Source organism: Lonchura striata, chromosome 1 (assembly GCF_050655825.1).
Source record: "Lonchura striata isolate lonStrDom1 chromosome 1, ASM5065582v1, whole genome shotgun sequence".
NCBI lineage: Eukaryota > Metazoa > Chordata > Aves > Passeriformes > Estrildidae > Lonchura > Lonchura striata.
The window spans coordinates 20473622-20496448 of NC_140703.1; the positions used below are offsets into that span (position 1 = coordinate 20473622).

Consider the following 22827-nt stretch of genomic DNA (forward strand, 5'->3'; position numbering starts at 1 on the left):
GCACCCGCCCGCGTGGCACCGCGGGAAACGTAGTCCGCGCCCCCGCTCTGCCCGGCGGGGCGCGGGGCAGGACGGGAGCTGTAGTCCCCCGCCGCGGCGGCCGTTGCCGGGCGGGAGGCGCGGGCGGGATGCGGCGGAGGGGAGGTGCGGAGAGGGACAGAGCGGCGGAGCGGGGCTTGGGGGGATACAGCGGGGAGAGAAGCGTGCAGCTGTGGGACGGGAAGCGGCACGGAGGCTCGGGACGATGTACGGACCGCTGATGTCGCCTGTCCCCGCAGGTGCCGGCGAGCCCGCCGCCGCCATCAGCCTGCCGCCGCTGGTGCAGGGCCCGGCGCGCTGCTTCCTGCGCTGCAGCGTGCCCCGCGTGTTCTGGGCGGCCCCGCAGCCGCCCGCCGTGGTGCGCCTACGGTGGTGGGGGGAGACGTCCGGCGGCACCGTACTGCAGCCCGCCTGCCGGGCCGGGCAGCCCGCGGGGAGAACCAGCGCCCGCTTCACCGTGCGCTGCGGACCCCGGCAGCTCGCCGCCTACCTGGCAGGTAGGGACGCTACGCTTCGGGACCGCGTTAGGTTGGGGTAGGACGAGAGGACGCAGCGTTAAGGTGTGCCGGGGCAGGTTGGGGTCGGCCGTCGAGAGAAGTTTCTTCACGGGCAGGGTGGGTAGGCTGCCCAGGGGGTTACCCTCGAACAGCGGTAAGCATTTCCCTGTGTCCTGTTCCTTTCCTGGTAATCCTGTACTCGTTCATCATCATTTAGTACCAGTAATAATGTCTGTATTGACGCTTCTTCACCTGCTGCCCTGTTATCGTAATTTCCTTGTAGGACATAATGTTAATCTCTGGCGTTGCTGTAATTTTAGCCAAAAAGTGTCAGTTGTGACCATGAGACTGACTTGAAGATGTTCCTGATTTTTGCAGATATGGGCGTTCTGGTCCTGGAGGTTCTAACCAAACTTGACCACCTTCTCCTTGGCAGAGCACAGATCACTAAGCTGTCCCAGCTCTCTCCCAGCCATCCCATCAAAGGGTCTTTTCCTGTGGTGTCACCAACATCGGGTAAACTCGGAGAGCTGCAGGTAGTCTTGATGTCTTTGCTCATTATCATAAATTATGTGCTGTGACACTGGTATAATCAGGTGCAGGGTCAAGCTGTACATGGCACACTGCAGCTTTGCTCTCTGTCAAGGGCATTTCTGAGCTTAGGTAACAAATAAAAAAAAACAAATACTGCTGATATTGACTTTATTTTGTTCCAAGGGATGTGGGGTAGTTGAGCTTAGTGAGGAGCATGTGGTCATCTCTATCACCAAGAGTGAGTGTTAACAGTGGATTTTAAATGGATATTTGGTTCTTACACTTCACTGGGCTGATAATAGAAGATTTGACATCTGGAATTAAGAAAATTCTGTCTTGCAGCCCTGGCTCTGGAAAATTGATTATGAAAGGCAGTTGACTGGGTCTGAAAACATGGAACAAGAAAGAAGTAGTTGTAAATATGTGACATAGCTGCGTAATGTAAATATTACTTTATGTAGAAAAGCAGCAGTTTTCCATTGCACAACAAGTGAAGTTTAATGCAGTGTTTACTGCACTTAAGTTAGGAAGAGAACAAAGTAATATTTTCACATTCTTGTCTTCCAGGTCTCACTGATTCTAGAACCTCTGCCAGAGCTGTATGACACTAGCAGCTGTGTGCTGACCACACAAGGAGGTTCAGTTGCTGCTGCTGCCCAGGGAAGCAGCAAGTCCCAGCTTCCTGCTCCATCCCAGCAGCCCAGGCACACACAGGTGACTGTTGAACAGGACTGGGTTGACAACAGCAAAGCCACATCTCCTAGGTATCCGTTTGTTTTTTTTGTTTTTCTCATGACAAAACTGTGGTTTATTTTGCAGTTCACACAGGATTTTTAGGTATGGCAGTACACTTGTGAGTTATGGGATGCTTGATGTTTTCAAACATACATCTTATATTAAATCCAGGATGTGGAGATTTCCAAGGTGACAGGGACAATTTCTTGTCTGATAAGAAATTTGCTTCTTAGGTTGACTTAGTTCAAGTCATGCAAGTTCACAAAAGAGGTGCCTCAAATCATCAAATCACAAAATAATTTGGGTGGAAGGGATCTTAAGGCTCATCTCATTTCAGCCCTGCTGCCAGAACACTTTCCACTATCCCAGGCTGCTCCAAGCCCCATCCAGCCTGGCCTTGGACATGGATGAAGCAGGCACGGCCTCTCTCGGTAACCTGTGCCAGAGTCTCACCGTGCTCCAGCAAATCACTTTCTCCTGATATCTAATCTAAACTTACCCTCTGGCAGTGAGAATCTGTTCCCCCTTGTCCTGTCACAAGATGCTCTTGTAAAAAAGATCTTTTTTTAAAAAAAAATCTTCTACTTGCAGCTTGGGTTGGTCTCTCTGATGGTCTCAGTGGCAGGTGAGGAATCATTAAAATAACATGTCATGTTTCCTGTTGGAGCATGTCCTGAAGGGAGAATTTGCAGAGCTCTGAATCCCTTTACCCACCTTCCTGAGTTGTCACTGTTTTTCCCTAGAGGAAGGGACGGTTTGCTCTACCAAAAGAATTCTGAAAACATGAAGAACACCTTTTCTGCTTCTTGTCATGGTGTGATTTTACCAGATGAACACTTGAAAATGAATCCTGCGAGTCAGCCCCTGTCGTTTCCCAGCAGCACTGATCCTGAAGCGCTTCCCAGGAGGAGCACACGGGTGCTCTCCATGCACAACACCGCTACAAAAGACCTGCTGTCAGGTTTGTGTGCAGCTGGCTTCACATTTTAGATTTCACTGCAAACAGCTCTTGATGCTCTTTTGTCTGCCTGTATGGAGATGAGGTTTTCTGAAGGGAAAGACAGACTTCACACCCTCTTGCTGCATTATACCAAAAAGGCCTTGTCTTAAAACTTGCTGTTGCCTGGGCTGGACTGAAATAAGCTTTGGAGTAGGGCATGTTTCCATATGTGCTGTCTTTTGAGTTCCATATTCGCAGAAAAGAACAAAAATTAGACATCTTGAAGTGGCAAACTTCTCTTCCCTAAATTAGTACTGCTTCTGTATCCTAATAATGCCTTTCCAATACCTGACCCTGTGTGTGCAGAGAAATTCCCTGTGCAGTGGAGTGGGAGACTGATGGAGGATCATTCTCCCTCGCTCCCAGCTGAGCTGTTTTCTGGTGTATAAAGCATATTTAATCCCCAGTGAGTCAAGATCTTTTTTTAACAGCAGAAAACAAGTTTCTTGACCGTAGCTGACACATTGATTATGTCTACACATTGCTCTTAAAATACATTTGAATGCTGAAATGTAATCCTTCTGCTTGTTTCCCAGCTCTCTTGGATCAAGGCAGTAAACTCCGTGATGCCATGGTTGTTTCTGCAATGAAGTCCAGCCTAGACATGGAGATTGAACTGAATAAAATATCTGATTTTATAGAGAGAGATGATTTTAAAGCACCAACAAAGTGAGTTTGGATTGAGGGAAGTGAGATGCAAGCTCCAAACCATAAATTTTGAGGCTTTATCCAGAAAACTGTAGATACTGAGATTCATAGGATGTGTTTTAGGATTCATTTGAGGTGAAAAAAGCACATCATTCAAATAGGAAGTTAATTTCTACCTGTGAATAAATGCGCGAATTTTGTGAATTTATTTTAATCTTCATGTAGTAAGCTTTGATTTAAGTATTTGATTTTAATTTAATTTTTTAGTATATTTGTATTTAGTTCTAAGTTATTTGTCAAGAAAATATTACATGTTGGTAGGGAATAAGAGTAAGACTTGAAAGACAGTGCAAGTGAAATGGCACTGCATCACAAGGAGCAGTTTTTCAGAGAAGTGTAAGTAATTCATAACCTAAATGCATTTTTTTTTCCTTAGGGGAAAAGAAACTTAGATTTCTTGATTTTCTTCTGGAAAAATGTGAATATTACCTGTTGTTCTGTGATAACCAGAAAGCGATGTCATTGTCTTTGGTAGTCAGTGATGCTATTGCAAACTCAATTTAATTTCTTTCTGCACAAGCTATTTGCATTTGTGTTAAAGTGGATTATTTTGGACTTCACAGAAGACACTGATAGACCGATTAATGGATTAATCTTGAGTATGCCTTAATGTCTTTATTTGTCCTTTTTCTGCTGTCTCTGCTTCCATTGCTGTTACCCAGGAGCCCAACAGGCTTGAAGTCCAGTTTTGTGCACACTCCTGAAGATTTCCATCACTTTGGATCTGAAGTTTCAGGTCAGCAACTCGACCTAAACTCTGAAGAAGGAGCAATCCAGTTACTTTTGGGCAGGTGAGTGTGATGCACTGGAGGCTTCTGCAAAATTGTCCTAATCTGACCATTTTGAAAAATGTCTCCTGACCCTTCAAGTTGTCCACATTTTTGGGAATGTAACCAGTCACTCCTGTGCAATTGATGCAGGTGCTTTATAGCTCAGCTTTAATGCATGATGTCCTGGATAGCTCCAAGCCACTTGGTGTGAAAGTGACAGAAAGATTGTCAGAAGGATTAACCACAATCTTTCATAAAACTAAGTTACTTAATAGTTGTAAGTGTTGTGGCTTAAAATATTACATAAAGTAAGCACATAAAACAAGTGCCATGTTTCCTGGAAGAGGACATACTCTGTAAATTAAAACTACAGCTATTTAAAATCTTTCTCCAGATATTAAATGCACCTTTTCCTCTAATTTTGTGTAGCGGGAGCATAAATGATGCTTCCATTGTGTCCACATCTGCACCCTGAACACACAGCTTCTGGGTCAGATATGGTTCAGAATTTATGGTTCATGTTCTTGTGCCCTGCACTTACCTTTTCACTGTGGTTTATCAGTGGATAACACTGTAGTGTTGCAGATCATAAAATTATTTTAAACTCACAGCACAGAGGAAACCCTTAAACCAAACTACCCCCAGCTTGTATTTAAAGATACTTGGATTTGCACCTACTCAGGTATAGCTTGGAGGTTTTTTTTAATCAAAGTAAACTGTCCTTAGGTATTACTGGTATCTTAAAGCATTCTAGAAGTTATAAAGTAGTAAAGGGTAAAAATTAGAGGTTGATATTCATAGGTATATTTTACAATGAAAATCATCAAGGTCTGCAGTTGGTTGTCCAAAGAGGTTGTGGAATCTGCAGCTTTCAGGACACCCAGAATCCAACTGGACAACTTTTTGTTTGCATCCCTTCCCTTTGAGCAGAGGTTGGGCTGAGTGATCACCAGAGATCTGTTCTAACCCGAGCTGTCTCGCACTTCACACGCACTGCTTTCCTGCTGGGGCAGAGGCGTTGTCCCAAGGTAACCCTTCTGTCTGGCTCACAGACATGCTGTGTGAGCACAGCTTGCCCCTGGCTGGAGCCAGCATGGCCCAAATCCAGGATGAAGTAGGCAGTATTGTCCACATCCCTTAGAGACTGACTGCAGAACCTGGAACGCTAAAGTGCATTTCTCTCTCTTGTATCTACAGTGCTGATTTCTCTCCGGGGTGTTTTTGGGATCAAGCAGGCTCCCTGTGGGATTCTCTCTCCCTTGGCAGCGAGGTGTATGACAGTGAACTCGGTGATCCCCATTATGACCAGAGTCTGCTGGAGAAGCTTTTTTACACAACTGCTGTAAGTGCAAAGTCAAAGGAAAACGTGCATTCCCTAATGTGCAAAACAACGGACGTTTGTGTGATCAGAACTACAGACTTCAGTCTTTTAAGGCTGAATAACCACTGAGTATCATAAAATGCTTGGGAGTACATGTATACATTGCTTTAAATTAATATTATTTAAAGAATATTGTTATGACTACAAAGTCAAGCATCGAGTTTGGAATTTGCTGTGATTGAAGCTGTCCAGGGAGACTTTGTTTTTTAAATCCCTGAAATTTTGATACCATTTTAATTGTTTAATTGCACACGTTATTTACCATTTATGTATTGGGACCATTATGGAACTCTCTGCACAATGACAATTAACTTCTTATTTATGTGCATTATTTCTGCTTTAGAAATCTGATTCCAGTTTGAGCGATTTCTTCAGTGAGGATGATGTTAAATCCTCAAAAAAAGCATCCAAGACAGAAACTCTCAAAAAAGTGGGTCCAGTGAATCCACAGAAGGATTTTCATGCCTTTGATCAGAATGTGACAGAAACTAAACCCAGGTAGTTACATCAGTGACTTCTGTTCTGACCTCATCTAAATTGTATTTGCTTTTTTCCGTATGGAACCAATAAGTGTCCCTAAAAATCCAGTTATTAAGCTTAACTTGTACAATACAGTTAATGTAAAGGTTTTGTGATTATTTTTTTTCTATTTCAGCTCCAAACAATTATTTCTGATTATTTTTCTGACTAACACTGCTGTTTTTACATCAGGTAAAATTCATATCCCCAGAGTAACCAACACAAAATCATTTGCAATTCAAACCTTGCAAATTACACAAATGAGATTTAAAACTATGGCAAAAATCTTGTTGTTTTCCTCTGCAGCAGAGACTTGTCCTTGTGTATAACTGTATCATCTCCCTGCTTTTGTACATTGCATTAAATGAAGATTTTCTTTTTGAAGAGTTAGGATAAGATGTTTTCAGATCAATAGTGCATAACATGCACTTTCTGGGTTTTTTTTTCAGTTATGGACCCCAGATATTGTAAGATTTTTGTTACAGAGAATTACAGGGATCATCAAATTTGTTGTAAAAATTTGTTAAAAATGTATATTTTAGTGAACCTTAGGTCGTTTTTAAGCAACATCCCATGAAGATACAATTCTCCTTTCATGTGGTCATGTCAAGAATGTTTCTGCAGTCCTGAACCTCAGTTTTGTGTCTCTCCAGCTGCCCTTCCACTGCTCCTCCAGAAGACCACAGAGAAATGGCTCTTCTCACATCCTTGAGTGCAGACAGATTGGCATTGCTGCAGCAAATACACCTGGCCAGAGTCACCATAGAGAGCTTGAAAATCCCTCCTGAGAGCATCCAGATCTCCCCCAGGAGGAAAGGTTTACTGGGGAAACCTCCATGGCCTCTGTCTGTTCATAAGTGGTAAGGGGGATTGTTTCTTGCTGGTTGGTTTACTGTGCCTTCAGGGGAGATTTCCCTGAGCTCTCTTGTGTAGTGCAGCTTTCCCAAGCTCTCCAGGCTTCTGGAACCTCTGCTCCTCTGAGGAAATTGTATCCCATGAACTTGGGAAAGTTAGAGGTGTGACTGATTTATCCTGATGTGGGCTCACTTTGGGCTGTGCCATTCCCAGGGTTTTGGGGAGGTGCAGATTTACTTTGTGCCTGGCAGTACACTGAAAACAAAAGGGGCTTTATTGCAGGAGAATCTGGCCTATGCGTAATCTATGGAAAGAATTAGTAGGATAGGTGTTGGAGTTATCCAAAAACAAAAAGTGTTGCAGTCAACTGTGAATCTGGAACTTGCCTGCTGTGTTCAATTTCATGACTCATGTCAGATTCCTGATGGATTGTGGTCATCCTTCCCCTTTTTTTATTCACAGCACCTTCTTTGTGGAGTACCACTTTCCTGTGGGAGTCTCCAAGGATGGAAAAGGACAGGTCTCCATAGCAACAGAAGCAATTAGAGTAGCATCAAGTAAAATCACAGATGATGGTAAGAGCATCGTTTCCCCCCCTTAGATTTAGTTTTGTTGACTTCATCTTTTAGAAATTATTTAGTAGTGTTTTCTGTTGCTATAGGATACAAGAAAGCATAACACGAGCTACTGCGATGGTAAGGTAAAAAAGAAGGTTTATTTTTTGACTCTAACTTTTATACTTTTCCAAAGGTGACAGTGGATTGGAGAGTGAATGGGCCACCTCTCTAAAGACATTGGACAAACCACCAGTACATCAACTTCCTCTACCCCCACAAAGGAATGCCAAACAATATGTTGTTTATAGAAAATGTATGGGAAAGTTTTCTAACAGAATGTAAACTCAGAAGACTTTCAAAAATCTTAAGAATCAAAGCAACAGTTTTCCTCATATTTCCTTTGCTGCCTGAAAATCACAGTGTGATCATTGGCACCTCTGCCCCAGACTTGCCGTGCTGCAGGTGGGGGAATGATCCTGTCAGGGAGAAGGAAGCCAAAAGGATTTTTTGATTATTTTTTTCCTTCTAAAAATATTCATACTGGGATTTTCAAATTTCTTTTCCTAGGGAAAGAACAAGTTAGTAAACCCATTCCTTCATTTGAACATAAAACCAGTATTCTTTCTGCAATAGTGGGAGGATGATCAAGTACTTTTAGAATATCAGAGATACTTATAGCCCAAATAAATAATTTCCCAGATTTTGAAGTATGTTGTATAGTATCTCCAATAGCTTGCATAATCTGCTGGATCCAAGGGATCTCCAGTCCTGTGCTCAAACCGGCAGACATTAATCTTTGTACTGAGAGTCATGGGTGTTTGTATCCCTGAGAACAATTTTTTTTCTGTTCCCACTGAGCAGTGAATGCTGGGTGAGCAAGATGCTCTCTGCCCAGTCTTCCCACAAACTGGAATGCCAAAAAGAGTGACTTTCAAATGCTTCTCCCATGTGGTCATTCATTGGCTTTGCATCTTTCTGAGTGGAACTTGAGAGATTTTGAGTTCTCTTGTATATTCTCCATTTGTGGCCAGAAAAAACATCTGTTTCTTCTGAACCTTTGTAATACAACCTTTGCAATCCAAAACTCATCCATCTTCCTGCCCTTTGCCTTGTGTAGAGTCCAGCTCTTTGGGACCTAGAAAAATAGATTGGACTGAAAATAAATTGCAGAAGACTTCAATCCACTGTAGCATTATTCTTCGTGAGAGTTGTTTATGTCATTTATTAGATATGCCTAATGGGGAAGATTCCACAGCCATCCCAGACAAGGTGGGGAAGAGCAGGGCATCCTGTTGGAAATTTCCTTATCTGTGTATAACCTGCATTTTTTTCATCACAAGACTACTCCTTATCCTTTGTGAGCACTGTTGTTGTACTTCTGATACTCCTTTCCAGACTGAATGTGAATTCATTCTGTCTCTACTTTCAGATACTGCTGTTCTCCTGAAGCTGTGTTTTTTCTTGCAGCTCAGATTTTACTCCCTCAAGAACCATCTTGAATCATGTTAGTTAAAATGAGGCAGGGTTCTCCCACTGAGGAAGGACAGGTCTTACTGCATGCTAGAATAGCAGAGACTTGGTGTCACCTGAAGTCTTTAAATACTGTTATCATGTTGAATTACATTAATGTATTTAATAATTTCTTAATTATTTTTTAATTCATATTCTTAATTTTGTCCTGCTGGACTCCTGCTGTTTGCTGGCCTTCAAAAATGAAAACCAGCCTGCTTCAGCCTTGGTGTTAATAAACAATTCAGAATTAAATGATTCTACAGTGGAAAGTTTATTTATATCAGATAATTTTGGATATTTGTTGCTCCTCTCTTCCTTCCAGTGGTGAAATTCCAACAGCAGTCTGTGTTCCCTGTGTGGTTCAGGGGAATGATGATTGAGCACTGGTGGGGCTCTGACCTGGCTTTTAAAATCTACATGAGAAAAAGCACACAGAAAAAGGTATTTATTAGGGGTTGTTCCTTCTTTGTGTATTGAAAAGAAAAGGAATTCTTTGCATTTCCATTTCCCACAGACAGTCAGTGCAGACAGGTATTAGGAGGGAAATGACTTTTCACTGATTGCTTCTCAGTCATCACAGAATATTCTGAGGGACCCACAGGATCACCGAGTCCAACCCCTGGCCCAGTCCCACCCTGTGCATCCCTAAGTGTCCATATGCTGGAGCCCTAGCATTCCTGGGGCCAGAGCCATTCATTGTTCCAGGCTTGTCACTCCTGTCACTTCATTAAAGGATTTTCTGAGATTGAGAATGGCAAGCAAAAAAAATTGTACTTCCCTCATCTTTAAGACTGCTCTCTTGTTGTTTGAGCACATTGGATCAGCTATAAACAATATATCCTTCAATGAGAACACAACTCCTTTAGCAGTGTAGGATGAGTTCACATGGCTGCACTTTATATCTTTACCCTGCCTAGCGTAAGGGAAGTAATGTGAGCTGTAAAGAACAGCTGGAACTTGTGCATTTTGTGGGGGGAAAGGTATATTTCTATCTGATAACATTACTTCCATAACCATCTGCCTGTGATGAAGATGGTGAGAGGGGGTAACTCAGCTTGTTATTTAAATCAACATCAAGGATATCTGCCTTTCTTTTAATGGGGGAGTAAATTGCATCTTTCAGTATGGAAATTGTGCTGATTTACTATAATTTTTTGCAGTAGGTTCCAGGAAAATTTGTCTTACTGTTCTAGTGAGACTTGAAATTGGAAGTAAAAGATTTCCCAAATCCATTTTGATACAACTGATGGTGGGAGTGGGAGAGTCTGTGGCTGCTTGTGGTTTCCCAGAAAGCTTTTTTTTTTTTTTTTTTTTTTTTTACAAAAATTCTTTAAATCTGAGAAATCTTGCAAAATTAACTCTTTGCCTGCCCTCAGGCTGTGGCCATTGGCTCAGCAGCACTTCAGCTCCGCAGGGTGATTGAGGCTGAGCTGTTCAGTGTCAGCCAGGATATACCTGTGGAAAAGGAGGGAGATCACACACAAGTTGGGCCACTAAAGGTATGTGTTTTACCATCTCAGGTTTGAACTGTTAGTAATTTTGGCTGCACACTCTTATTTTTACCTCCTCTTTTCTCTCTTCGTTACAATTTACCACGTCTCGGATACAAAGGTTTGCAAGACCAGTATAAAATAAAATGAACACTTAGAGTTTTGGAGAAATACTTTGAAACTCCTGCATGTGTAGGAATGTTGTCAATAAGCTGGGACTTGAATACAGAAACCACTCTACAGGCAAATTTTGAGTGGTACATATTCAGGGCTTGGAGCTTTGGCTTCTTCTTCACATATGGCATGAGCTGAGGTCTCTGCTGCTATGGAGGCCTGATCTTCTCTGCCCTTGTCACTTCAGGAATTATTTTCTCCAGCCAAAGTTTCTACCAGTTTTCTCAGCTTCTGAATGAGAAGCACTAACAGTTTGAAAGATTTGACACTTCTGAGGATAAACAGCTCCCTGTGTTAGCAGGTGAAGGGTTAAGAATGGGGTGAGCTTTAAGGTCCCTTCCAACCCAGACTATTCAATAATTAATCTGTAATTGTGTGGTTTTACACTCCAGGCTGCACTTTTTTCTTAAAGCCACATGTAGTTTATTTAACAGCAAAAGCTGTAGCTTGCAACCAACATAATGCCTCATGGTGAGTTCTGGAGCAGAAGGTGTGCTATGTTTTGCTGAGTGCCTGTTGCATCCCTTGTTTCCAGATGGGGCACATCTGGTGAGCTTTGCCTTGCCTTGCAGGTGTCCCTGCAGCTTGCAGCCAGCAGCAGAGACTTGGCCTGTATCACTCCCAGACCAGCTCACACCCTGAGAGGTGCCCAGCTGGCACTGCAGGAGCCCAGCAGGATGAGTGTAAATGCAGCCAGCCCTCTCTGCTCCACACGGAGCCCCCAGGACTGCCAAGAGCCGGGAGTGAGCGGCAGGGACATGGCACAGCCACTGCGTCCTGCGCCGGCCGCCGCAGCCTGGGATGTGCTGGCACGCAGAGCCCCAGCTGAAGAGGATGGGTTATTGCTGCACATGCTCCTGATGGTGCCTGATGGAAAGGACTTCGTTGCTGAAGGCTGTGGGCTCCCCACTTCTTGCAATGTGTATTTAAACTGCAAACTGCTCAGCACTGAGGAGGCAATGAGATCCACTGTCATCTGGGACACAACGCAGCCTGCCTTTAATTTTTCTCAGGCAAGTCACGTGTTGTCCATTTCACACTGGTGGAAATGTGGTATTCCTCACTGAGAAATACCTGTCACAGTTATATGGATACATAGAAACTTCTCTGCTTGGCTCTGTTGAATTCCCATTTGATTTTTAACTTCTGTCTCTAAAAAGCGCAATTCTGAAGACTGGAATAAAGTAGACTTACCAGAATACTCTGTACTTAACCAATACTTTCCATTGTATTCTGGGTACTAATTCTGATTTTAAATCTTTCAGGTGATGCCTTTTTCATTGACTTCCAAACGCTTGGAGTGGCTGAAGAACAATGTAATGATTATTGAAGCATGGAACAAGCTGGGAGGCCCTGGCTGTGACAAATTGCTGGGATTAGTGAAACTCCCTCTGCATCAGTTTTACATCTCGTTCAAGTAAAGTTGGTTTTTTCCCCATTTTTAATTGGGTTGGGAAACATCCTAGCTAAAGCTTAGAGAAGGAAGTCAGTGATGGTGTGTGGGGGTTGTGCGGAAGCGTTCTCAGTTACACTTCGTAGCAAAAGGCATTTTTGCCCTGCCAAGCTTCCTATAGCCCTTTCCTACAGTGAGCAGGGTATAAGCTACACTGTCCTTGTCCAGAAGTACAGATAGAGTGTGAGAAATAAGTCACTGTGGTGCATCAGGGTTGGTGCCTGCCTAACTTGTGGTCCTATGATGGAATAAACTAGAAGAAATCAAAGTGACTGCACAGGAGAATGAAGTGTGGCTTTCCATCAGTGATTTTCCAAGATTGTGACTGATTGGGTTCTCTCCTAGTCATGCTCTGTGGAGATCCCACAGGGATGCTGTCGGTTTGCACAGCTTGGGTGTCAAAAAGTCTCTAAAATCTTCATCTTTTAACTGTGTTCTTATCTGATGGGATTCTCCAGAGTTCTTTATTCTTTTTGGGTTTAATCTATTGGCTTCTTGTTTAGTTAAGTAACATACCTGCTTAAAGCAGTTTAAATTGCTGGAAATACTGGACAGAAGAAATTCTTCTTAGTGCAAAGAATTTATTTTGGTCAGACCTAATAACATATGGAAATCAGGTGGTGCTGGAGCTGACTGGCCACTATTTTGTTAGTTATTACTCTGTCATTTGTATCATATTTTTAGTAAGCCACTCTAGATTATTTGTGTGTATCTTAGAATCCCAAAGTGGTTTGGCTTGGGAGGGACCTTAAAGCATATCCAGTGCCACCCCTGCCATTGGCAGGGGCACCTTCCACTCAACCAAGTTGTTCCAAGCCCCATCCAGCCTGGCCTTGGATAACTTCAGTGTCTGATTGGAGATTTTTACATCTTTCTGGGAGGCTGTCATTCTTCTTTCTTTTCTTCCATGCCCAAAGGCACATAACTACCTCATAAAAGTATAATATGGCTACAGGGTGTTAATGGGAGTCCTGTTCCCACTTGTCCCTTCATTCACAGATCTCTAGGCTGTCTGATAGCTGAAGTACTATTAGGTTTTGGGAAATTGCCCTTTGTCATTGCTGAAAATAGCTTCTTGCACCCAGCAGCTCATGGATCTCTGCTGAGTGAAGATGAGATGTGAGACAAATTTCAGAGGAACAGAAATAGATTGGTTTTTATCAGCATTGAAAGCCCCATCTAAAATGAGTTCTGTGTGATCCTGCTTCTATTCAGATGGCTCATGCTGGGGCTTTTTTGTTTGTTTTGGGTTTGTTCCGTAGGGATCCCAAGATTTCCCACCTGCTCCTGCAGGCTCAGTACCCAGTGGTGGCTGTGGATGGCCACGTGCCCGTGATGGACGTTTTCAGCGGCAGCACGAGTGGCAGCCTGAGGGTCACCCTGGCCATGGGCTCAGCTGACCAGATAGTGGCACTGCAGAGGCTCAAAACTGGAGAAGGAATGGCACCTCCAGTCACACCACATCCTCCCCGCTCTCCGGACCACCCAGCTACAAAGCCCACAGTGGTATTTACTCTTCATGCTCCCCATTCTCACTGTTAAGGACGTGCCAAAAGGGTTTTATCAGTGGGCTCATTAACAGATGAATGATCCCCAATCTCTTCTTGAAGCTGTAGCAAATTTTTTAATATTCCACAAATTGTACACAGAATTATATTGTTTATACTCTTTTTTTTACCAACTTGCTCTCACCAGTCTTGACATTATTGCCCTTTTTGTTGCCTTGCATATCCACTGTTTCTATCTTCACAAATCTAGTAATAACAAAAACAAAACAACAGCAAAATTTACAGAAAATCTTAATTCTCACAGCCTTATTGTGGAGGTTTTGCCACTGCTTTGGAGTTGGATAGGTAGAAACTTGTATGCATTTTATGTACTTTGCAAGGAAAAAAAATAATTTTCTTTCAGACTTCCAAAACATTTTTTCAGATGTTTCTGTGAGCTTTAGGGGGAAAATAGTAGGTAATTTTTCTGTCCCCCATCTCAGGCTTCTTAGATGCTTATCACATGTAATTGTTTAGATTGGAAAAGGCCTCTATGCTCATTGAACCCAGCCACTAACCCAGCCTTGCCAAGGCCACCATTAAACCATGTCCCCAAATGTTACATTCACATGGCTTTTAAGTACCTCCAGGTATGACTCCATCACTTCCCTGGGCAACTTGTTAAAATGTTCCCAGTTTCCTAAAAGACATCCTTTCCATGTGGCTTCCCCCTTTTTTTTGTTAGCAGTTGGAGCCAGAAGGGGAAGACCTGATGGAGCATGTGTTTGAGATCCATGTGGAGAGTGTGAAGGGACTCACTCCCTTACAGTCCACGCTCTGGGGAGAAGCTGACTGCTACATCCAGTACTATTTCCCAGTTCAGGAGGCTGCCCGTGGTGCACCGCAAGGACCTGGATTGCATGAGGATGGTAAGTTTGTTTTATAATTTTCCCTTATTTAGAGCATTGTTTTACTTAAATGTCATTTAGTCATGTTCTCTCTGCCTATGTAAGAGGGGTCATGTTTTTCTGAGCTGTCATGCAGCCAGCACTTGTTTTCTTGGAAAAACTGGACTTGGGCTGTGTCACTGAATTCAAAGCCTTGTTTGTCTGAGGCTGGTGGCAAGTTCCCAGTGGAAAAAAAGAGACCTAATTCCAAATCTCTTCACATGGTACCTTTTGTTAAAGGTGCTAGAGGGCTGTGCCAGCTGGTCTGACAAAGATGCAGGAATAGGTCTGTAAGGAATAGAGATTGTACACAGTGAAATTCAGCAAAGGCTTTACATGCACAAGCCTTTCAGGGTGCTTGTTTTGCTCTCCACAACTCCCTGACAGGAGAGTGTAGCCAGGTGGGGATCAGGCTCTGCTCCCAGGCAGCAAGGGACAGGACAAGAGGAAATGGCCCCACGTCATGCTAGGGGAGGTTTAAGTTGAGTATTAGGGAAAAGTCTTCATCAGTAGGGTTATCAGGCCCTGGCACAGCTGCCCAGGGCAATGGTGGAGTCACCATCCCTGGAAATGTTCAAGAAGTGTTTGGATATGGCACTTGGGTACGTGATTTACTGGGTGGCCTTGGCAGGGCTGGGTTAACGGTTGGATTTGATGATCTTAGAGGCCTTTTCCAACCATAACAATTCTGTGATTTTCACAGATATACCAAGAGAAGAGTTGCTTGGTTTAGATTACTAGGATTAACATAGAATGGTTTGGGTGTGAGGGGACCTTAAATCTCATCCATTCCCACCCCCTGTCATGGGCAGGGACACCTCCCACTGTCCCAGGTTGCTCGAAGCCCTGTCCAGCCTGGCCTTGGACACTTCCAGGAATCCAGGGGCAGCCACAGCTGCTCTGGGCAGCCTGTGCCAGGGCCTCACCTTCCTTTTGGGAAGAATTTCTTCCTAATATCCAATCTAAACCCACCATATTTCAGATTATAAAAGAATATTTAAAGAATTGTAATTGTAGGAAAGAACATAGTGTTGAGTGCTTTGCATTACTAGCATGTGTTCCCACTGAAAATGATAGCCAATAAAATGGTTCCATAGTAAATCCTGTGTACTGTAAATGTAGGCTAACCCATTGGGAAGAAATTATGATGTCTGACTCAATTCAGAATGCTGAATGATTTCTTTATTATAACTATGGCGAAAATACATTAATACACTATATAAAAAGGCAGAGACTAAAACTACATACTACTTTCTCTATTTCTCACAACTTGTGACCCTCTCTCAAGAGTCCAGCCCCAGGTGGGTTGGATTGGCCATCAGGCTCAAACAATCCTCACCAGAATCCAATCAAGCACTCACTCCAGGTAAACAATTCTCCAAACACATTCCACATAGGAAAAGCAAGGAGCAGAAATAGAAATTATTTTCTCTTTCATTTCTCTCTGTGCAGCTCTATGAAAAATCTTGAGACGGAGAGAAATGTGCTTGCCATACCTGTGGGATTTCTGTGCTGTCTTTTTAGCAGTAGTTCCCAGCATGTGGCTCACAGGGTCATGGGGCTGCATGGATTGCTTGTCAAAGCTTTGTGAAGGGAAGCTCAGAAGAACAAGCCTTATTCCAGGAGCATTTCACTCTCTGTCCGTGGATCCTACCTCCTGAAGGATTGCAAGCAGAAAAAGGTTGAAAGCTGCAATTGCAATTACTTTTAACCGATTCTGCTTGACTTCTAGGCATCACATTAAAGCCATTTAGAACAGCTACCACTCTGTGTGTCCCTGATCCCATCTTTAATGACGAACATCATCATTCCCTGTTGGTTCCTGCTGATGTCCCAGTCCAGAGGCTCCTGGTCAGTGCATTTATGGCACCAGGAGCAGCAGGAGGAGGAATCCAGTTTGAAGTCTGGTGCAGGTACAGAACAACTGTAGATAGCACAGCAATACTGGTAGAGGTACATCTGATCTTGAAAAATCTCCAGCTCTGGAATGGATGTTTCATAGTATTATTTAATAATAGCTATAAAAACAGGTAAGCTCATAAAACATGTAGGCCTTTTTCCCCACCAAGAGTCCTAATTACTCCTTTTTATAACTTAAAAAGTGTGTGTTACTAATTTGCTTTCTTCCATCTTTTAATCAGCGTAACAATCTAAACGTAGTTCAAATGGTTGACATATCTAAATTTTACTTAATGGAACCCTGAAAGTATAATTTCATTGTCCTGGATTTGCTCTTTTTCCTCATACAAATTCCTGAGTATAACAGAAATAATATAAAGTGTTTTGTAAATTCAAATGTTTCTTTGGCTACTGGAGCTAATTATTAGTAATGGAGAGCAGAAGCCATGAAGACAAATAGCTTATAAAAAGATAATCTGTTCATTCTGCAGTAAAGAAGTCAGGCTTTTTAAAATTTGCAAAGTCACACGAGAATTACTATGGGCTGTTCATAAGATACACCACCAAAATTTGTTTTAGGATGAAGCTGAAGACAAGTAATGCACTAAGAAAAGGTTTAGAGTAATTTTTTACACTGACAATCTGGTACCTCAAATCTGTTCTGCAAGAGAGATATTTTCATTTATCAATGAGAAGTGAGAGCAGAGAATATTTGGTGCCAGATCTTTCTCTTGTTTTTCTTTGGGATGCCAATTTTTAGTGGAGTTCCTGCTTGTTGACTTGTTAGGGCTAGTGCAAGTATATATTTGTAGCATCATCTGTTTAAGCACTTAATGATTCTTTTCTTCAGTGGAAATACATTTATTTTTGTCCCTTAGCTGGGGAGGCTAATTAGGCTTTGAAGACACTCAAAGTTGACTTCTGTGCAGTTTGAGAGAAATGTTGATGCTGGCTTTTTGTGTCCTACCAGGTATTATTACCCAAATGTCAGAGACCATCTGGTTGCCAGAGGGGCCTTGCCTTTGTCACGGCTCTGTGCCATGGTGACTCTTCAGCACCGCAAAGAGATAGAGATCCAAACATTTAATCTTCCCTTGGTGCTCCAGGCTGACTCCTCAGAGGAATTTAATCTGCGCTCTTCAGGTGAGCAAGGCTTGTGAGTTTTGCCTTCATGTGGAAAAACCAGGCTCAGTTGAGGAAGCATAACTGGCATAACAGTGTTTGATGGTGTGCAAAGGACAAAGAATACAGCCTCAAGTTATGCCAGGGAGGTTTAGGTTGGATATTAGGGAAAATCTCTTCCCCTAAAGGGCTGCCCAGTCCTGGCACAGGCTGCCCACGCCATAATGGAATCCCAAGCCCTGGCAGGATTTAACAGCTGTGTGGATGTGGCACTTGGGGATGTGGGAGAGTGGTGGCCCTTGCAGTGTTGGAGGAATGGTTGGACTCCATGATTTTTTGGGTCTTTTTCAGCCAAACGAGTTCTGATTCTGTGTCAAATTCTGTCAAAATAAAGTCTGTTTGCCTCCAGGGCAAATAAAAATACGGATTTGCGTTGGCAATTGAAACCAACCAGGAGTGGTTTTCCTCCCAGCTTTCACTAACACTATAATGAGTAAAAAATCCGTGATTAAACACGGGAAACCCTCAAACTCTGAAGAAGTAGAGTCGGCCCCCGGGCTTGCCTTGCTGGGGATTGGCCACAAGAGGGCGCCACTTCGACAGACGGTGGCGTTGGCGGGATGCGATCCCGGAATTTCCCTCTGTTCCCCCTGGATCCAGCTGTACCTCCCTGGGTCCGACTGTACCTCCCGGATCCGGCGGTACCTCCTTGCTGAAGTGCAGCCTCTTGCACTGCCAATCCCGGTGGATTAGTGGAGTTATTTTTCTTAGAAAAATATTCATTAATAGAGTAAGTTTCGTATTAATAAGTATAGCTAAACATTGAGTCTGTTGGATGTACTTGCATTGAGGACTGAGCGTTTCTTTCCTTTCTTTCTTTTGTTTAATCCAGGTTTGCTCGATGTGAGTGTGAGGTACCAGCAATCCATGAAAATAGCAGCTGAAATAACTGCTCAAGCTGTGTCACTTTCTGTACGAATACACAGGGCAGCTGGTTTGCAGGCAGCAGCCAGGTAAAGCCTAAATCAAAAAGGACTACTTTTCACTTAAAACAGCTTTATCTGGAGGCAGCAGGCTGAGGCATGAGTTTAGATCAAATTCTTACTGGCCAATTTTCCATCTGCAGAGACCAAGATTCAAAGTGGGTCCTGCTCCAAAGTGAAAATAGCTTTATAAAGACCATCAGCAGTTCTTCTGGTCCCTGAAGCTGCAGTACAGGGTGGTAGCATTTGTTCTGCAGAAGGATGAAGGTTGGCAGGACATGTTTTCCTACATTTCCACGTTTTTTTACACCAAAGACTGATACAAAAATTGGCTGATATAAGATGGTATCTATTTGGACATTGGATCCTGGTGTTGCTGATGCTATTTAAAAGTTAGCCGAGGTCGTTTTCTTGCATTTCACTGTGAAAACCTCAATAAACTGACTAGGAAATGAAACATGTTCCTTTCCACCTTAAGGCTTCTGCTGCCAGTGGGTAGTATCAGCTGGACATAGTTCCAGAATATGCAATTTTCAAGAGTTAGGAAAGGGCTAGAATAGAGGGAGTCAGTTCTACAAGAGAAGGATGGCTCCTGTCATTCCAGAGCCATGGTCTGACCCTTTCTCAGTGTTGCTGTGAGACCCTGGTCCATCTGAATTCAAGCAGATCCTGAGAGGTGAGGATCACTGTTGTATAGTGCTTGGAGAAGTCAAGGGAATGGAGTGACCTCAGAGCCCTTGTCCTTTAGGTGGATGATCTGAGTAATGCCTGGCTCTGGTTTATTTGTAAATTGTTCCATTTGCTAATTTCACCTCCTTTCGCTGGTCAGTTCTGGTCTGTAAAAATAATTTGGCTTGGCCTTTGGCTTCTTTCTGGAGCAGGTTCTCTGGGAAGATATTCTGCAGTACAGTGTGTCCATAATGGTGCTGAGTACTTTCTCAAGCACAGATAAGAGCACAGCCACCAGTGATGAACTCCTCTCACCATTCATATCTGTTCCTAGTATGTTCAGATGGAAAGAAAAGATGAAAATGCAGCCAGAATACACATGCATTTTGACTTAGAACGTTCACTGTTAGTCCCATCTGTTCATTTCTCTTTTGAGCATGTTAGTTCCTAGATTCCTGATGCATTACCTGCATTCTTTTCCTTCTTTCCTTTTGTTTTCCCGTGTGGAATGAAGAGCTGTGGCCCAGAAGAACCCCTCTGTCCAGTACTACGCCAGGGTGGGAGTGAATGCCTATGTGTGTGTGCTCCTGTCCTTCCTGCCCGAGGTGCAGACACGCAGCACACCAGCCGTGCCCTGCTCCTTCTGCCCAGAGTTTGAACAGTACCTGGAGTTCCCTTGTCATCTCGTCACTCAGAAAAGCAGTGGAGAAACCTCTTCTCTGGGGGAGTTCTTGCAGTCTGCCAGTATTTTTTTCTCCATCTACCATCAGAGCACCAAGTCAGGTAAGGACAATGGGCAATTGCAAGGATTGAATACTGGTGTAGAAGCCCCCTTGATTTTAGTGTACAAAAAAAAAAAAAACTCCTAGAATAATGGAATAGTTCGGGTTGGGACTTACAAAAACCCTCCTGCAATGAGCAAGGCCATCTTCCAGCAGGTCAGGTTGCTCATAGTCCTGTGCAGGGACCTCTGCAGTTGCTAATAGATGTTATTATCTAAATTGTCTTTGGGAGAGATTGTTGCCCTTGTGCAAAGAGTTTTTGAGACTCCCAGTGATGAAGATCACAGCTGTCCTCCAGTCAATCACTTCTAAACCTTATGTATCAGTTGGGTGTATTTACAAAATCATCTCTTTCCAGACACTGACAAATTGGCTGACAGAACATCCAGAGATTATCTTCTTGGGACAGTCACAATTCCAACCAGAGATCTGCTGACAAGAAGATCAGGTAACACAGCAGTGCTGTGCAGCTGGTTTGTAGGCATAAATTTACACATTTACATTCTGTGTAAATGCTGTTGAAATGCCTTAAAATTATTTCCATTCCTGTTTTGGGGGGTTGTTTTGGTTTTGGGGAGAGTTTCTGGGTTTTTTTTAGACCAAAGTTCTTTCAGATGTTCCCCATGTGTTCAGTAAAAATCCTGTATTAAAAAAAGTCACATAAAGGTTGTGGATGGAAAATCTGTTTTCAGGGTGTAGGATGTTTAGTGGCTGAATAAATATTCTAGGGCTACTATGAAGGAATTTAACTCCATGCCAGCTGAAACCAGTGCCTAAAATTCTTAGGACTTTATTCAGTGCTGTTTATTTTCTAGATAGAAAGTTCAAAAAGGATGTCAAGTCCATTAGTTGCAGTTTAGTGCAGGACCAGTGACTGCTTTTCAGATGTCAAAGCTGGAAACAAAAGTCTTAGATAATTAGAAAGTAGTAGGATTAACTCTTTTTTGTATTTTTTAACTATGTGTGAAATATCTCAGTGCTCTTTTTGGGTCCCTTCCATTTCAGAATATTCTGTGTCATTTCTGTGAAAAAAATATTCACATATCTGTCCACTAACGATCTCCTCTATCTGTATTAGTTTGGGATTATTAAACTTCGTAATAATTATATTTTTATTATTGCCTTGATTATTTTTGCTTTAATTTCAGTGAAGTTCTTGTTTTCTCCAGCCCAAAATTCTGAAGTTGTTTTTAATGGGAAGAGAGTAGGAAAGAAATGAGAATACATAATTTTATAATTGAATATCCCAGGGATGCAGTTTCATTGTAAAATGGGTGTTGTTAATGAAGTGAAAAATCCTTTGGGATCAGAACTGCTGCCGAGGTTTTTAGAAGGCTAGTAACTCATTGCTCTTTCAGATTAGAAATTATTTAATAAAATTCCAAACGAGAAATAAACCCTTGGCATTCTGGTCCCTGATTGATGGCCATGGAGGTGACTATTCTTCACAGACATTTTTGGAAAGCTGGGACAAGTCTAACGGGATCTTTCCTCCTGAAGGCATTTCAGGCTGGTACCCGGTGACCCTCTCGGATGAGCCGATGCCTCCACGCCACATAGACGCTGTGCAGGCCATTGTGGGAGGGCTGGAAGTCTCCGTTGCCTTTGCCCATCAGGGTGACAGGGAGCGTGTTTTGGAGGCTGCCAGGCTCTTGGGGTGGAGTGGCGAGGAGCTCCATGAAGACGACGGGAGCTGTGACTGGGAGCAGAGTGCCGGCCGGGTGGCTGTGACCATCTCCACCCCGAGGGTGTGGCTGCCACTGCACTGTGTGCTGCTGGCGGGCCAGACACACCTGCACAGAAGCACCCACTGCTACCTCAGGTACAAACTGTACAACCAGGAGGCCACCTGGACGTGGCTCAAGCGGCCAAAAGTGAGTGAGGACGCAGAGAACGTTACAGTGAGCTTCAGGAAACCCAGCAAGGTGACTCTCAGGAGGAGCCAGGGGCTACTGTGGTTCTTCAGAGAGGAGAAATTAGAAATCCAGGTGTGGTGGGCATATGGCAAGGAAAAGGAGGTGGAAAGACCCCTTGATACAGATCGTCTTATTGGATCTGCCTACATCGACCTGGCAGCATTAGCAGAGACATCCAGGAGAACACTGAGTGTTAGTGGTGAGTCACTGAAACACAGGGTCACATTTCATTCCTCTTGTTGGCAATTTAATGTGGTTCCTTCTCTAGTAACTTTATTCACAGCTTTGTTTTGTCCTCCACAGAATCCCAGGGTGGTGGGGTTAGAATGCATCTCTGGAGATCACCCAGTCCCACCCCCTGCCCAAGCAGGGTCACCTGCAGCAGGTGACACAGGAACATATCCACGCGGGTTTGGGATGTCTCCAGCAAGGGAGACTCCAGGCCCTCCCTGGGTAGCTATTCCAGGGCTCTGCCCCCTCCATGGAAAGAAGTTCTTCCTCACACTGAGGCAAAACTTTTGTTTTAGTTTATGGCTTCTATAGAGTTTTTTTCCAGGGCTTTCAGGAATTTGATGTGCTTTAATCTGAGTTACTGGGGGAAAATGAAGCTCTACCAAATGTGGGGGATTGGTTGTGGTTTTTAATGTTTCCAAGCTTGTGCTTTTGGATGATAATGCATATAGAAATTACACTGAGAATCAAAATTTGTTCTGCCGGACTCATGTGAGATCTCTACAGCAATAAACTGTAGCAGCTGTTCTCCAGGTTCCTGCTTTTCCTTTGGCTCAGTTCCTGGTT

At 43.4% G+C, this 22827-nt stretch overlaps 1 protein-coding gene across 13 annotated transcripts in view; it reads left to right on the forward strand.

The window, feature by feature from the left end:
• Positions 1–84: 84 nt before the first annotated feature.
• The window catches only part of C2CD3 (C2 domain containing 3 centriole elongation regulator), a 38109-nt gene continuing 15366 nt past the window's right edge, over positions 85–22827 (forward strand). For 6 of the 13 annotated variants that reach the window (XM_085567838.1, XM_085567933.1, XM_085568164.1 and 3 more), the window contains exons 1-22: positions 225–536; positions 915–1072; positions 1638–1834; positions 2549–2766; positions 3342–3474; positions 4176–4304; positions 5481–5625; positions 6008–6162; positions 6837–7043; positions 7501–7613; positions 9430–9548; positions 10484–10606; positions 11344–11784; positions 12037–12188; positions 13487–13730; positions 14457–14640; positions 16391–16571; positions 17528–17700; positions 18572–18692; positions 19846–20114; positions 20472–20561; positions 21614–22228. In XM_085567838.1, coding sequence (XP_085423964.1) covers positions 245–536; positions 915–1072; positions 1638–1834; positions 2549–2766; positions 3342–3474; positions 4176–4304; positions 5481–5625; positions 6008–6162; positions 6837–7043; positions 7501–7613; positions 9430–9548; positions 10484–10606; positions 11344–11784; positions 12037–12188; positions 13487–13730; positions 14457–14640; positions 16391–16571; positions 17528–17700; positions 18572–18692; positions 19846–20114; positions 20472–20561; positions 21614–22228 — 4459 coding nt within the window. In that variant the 5' untranslated portion in view covers positions 225–244. Of the gene's footprint in view, positions 145–222; positions 537–914; positions 1073–1637; positions 1835–2548; positions 2767–3341; positions 3475–4175; positions 4305–5480; positions 5626–6007; positions 6163–6836; positions 7044–7500; positions 7614–9429; positions 9549–10483; positions 10607–11343; positions 11785–12036; positions 12189–13486; positions 13731–14456; positions 14641–16390; positions 16572–17527; positions 17701–18571; positions 18693–19845; positions 20115–20471; positions 20562–21613; positions 22229–22827 lie in introns of those variants that run through there. The other 7 variants (XM_021544002.3, XM_085568111.1, XM_085567879.1 and 4 more) reach the window with 7 other exon arrangements.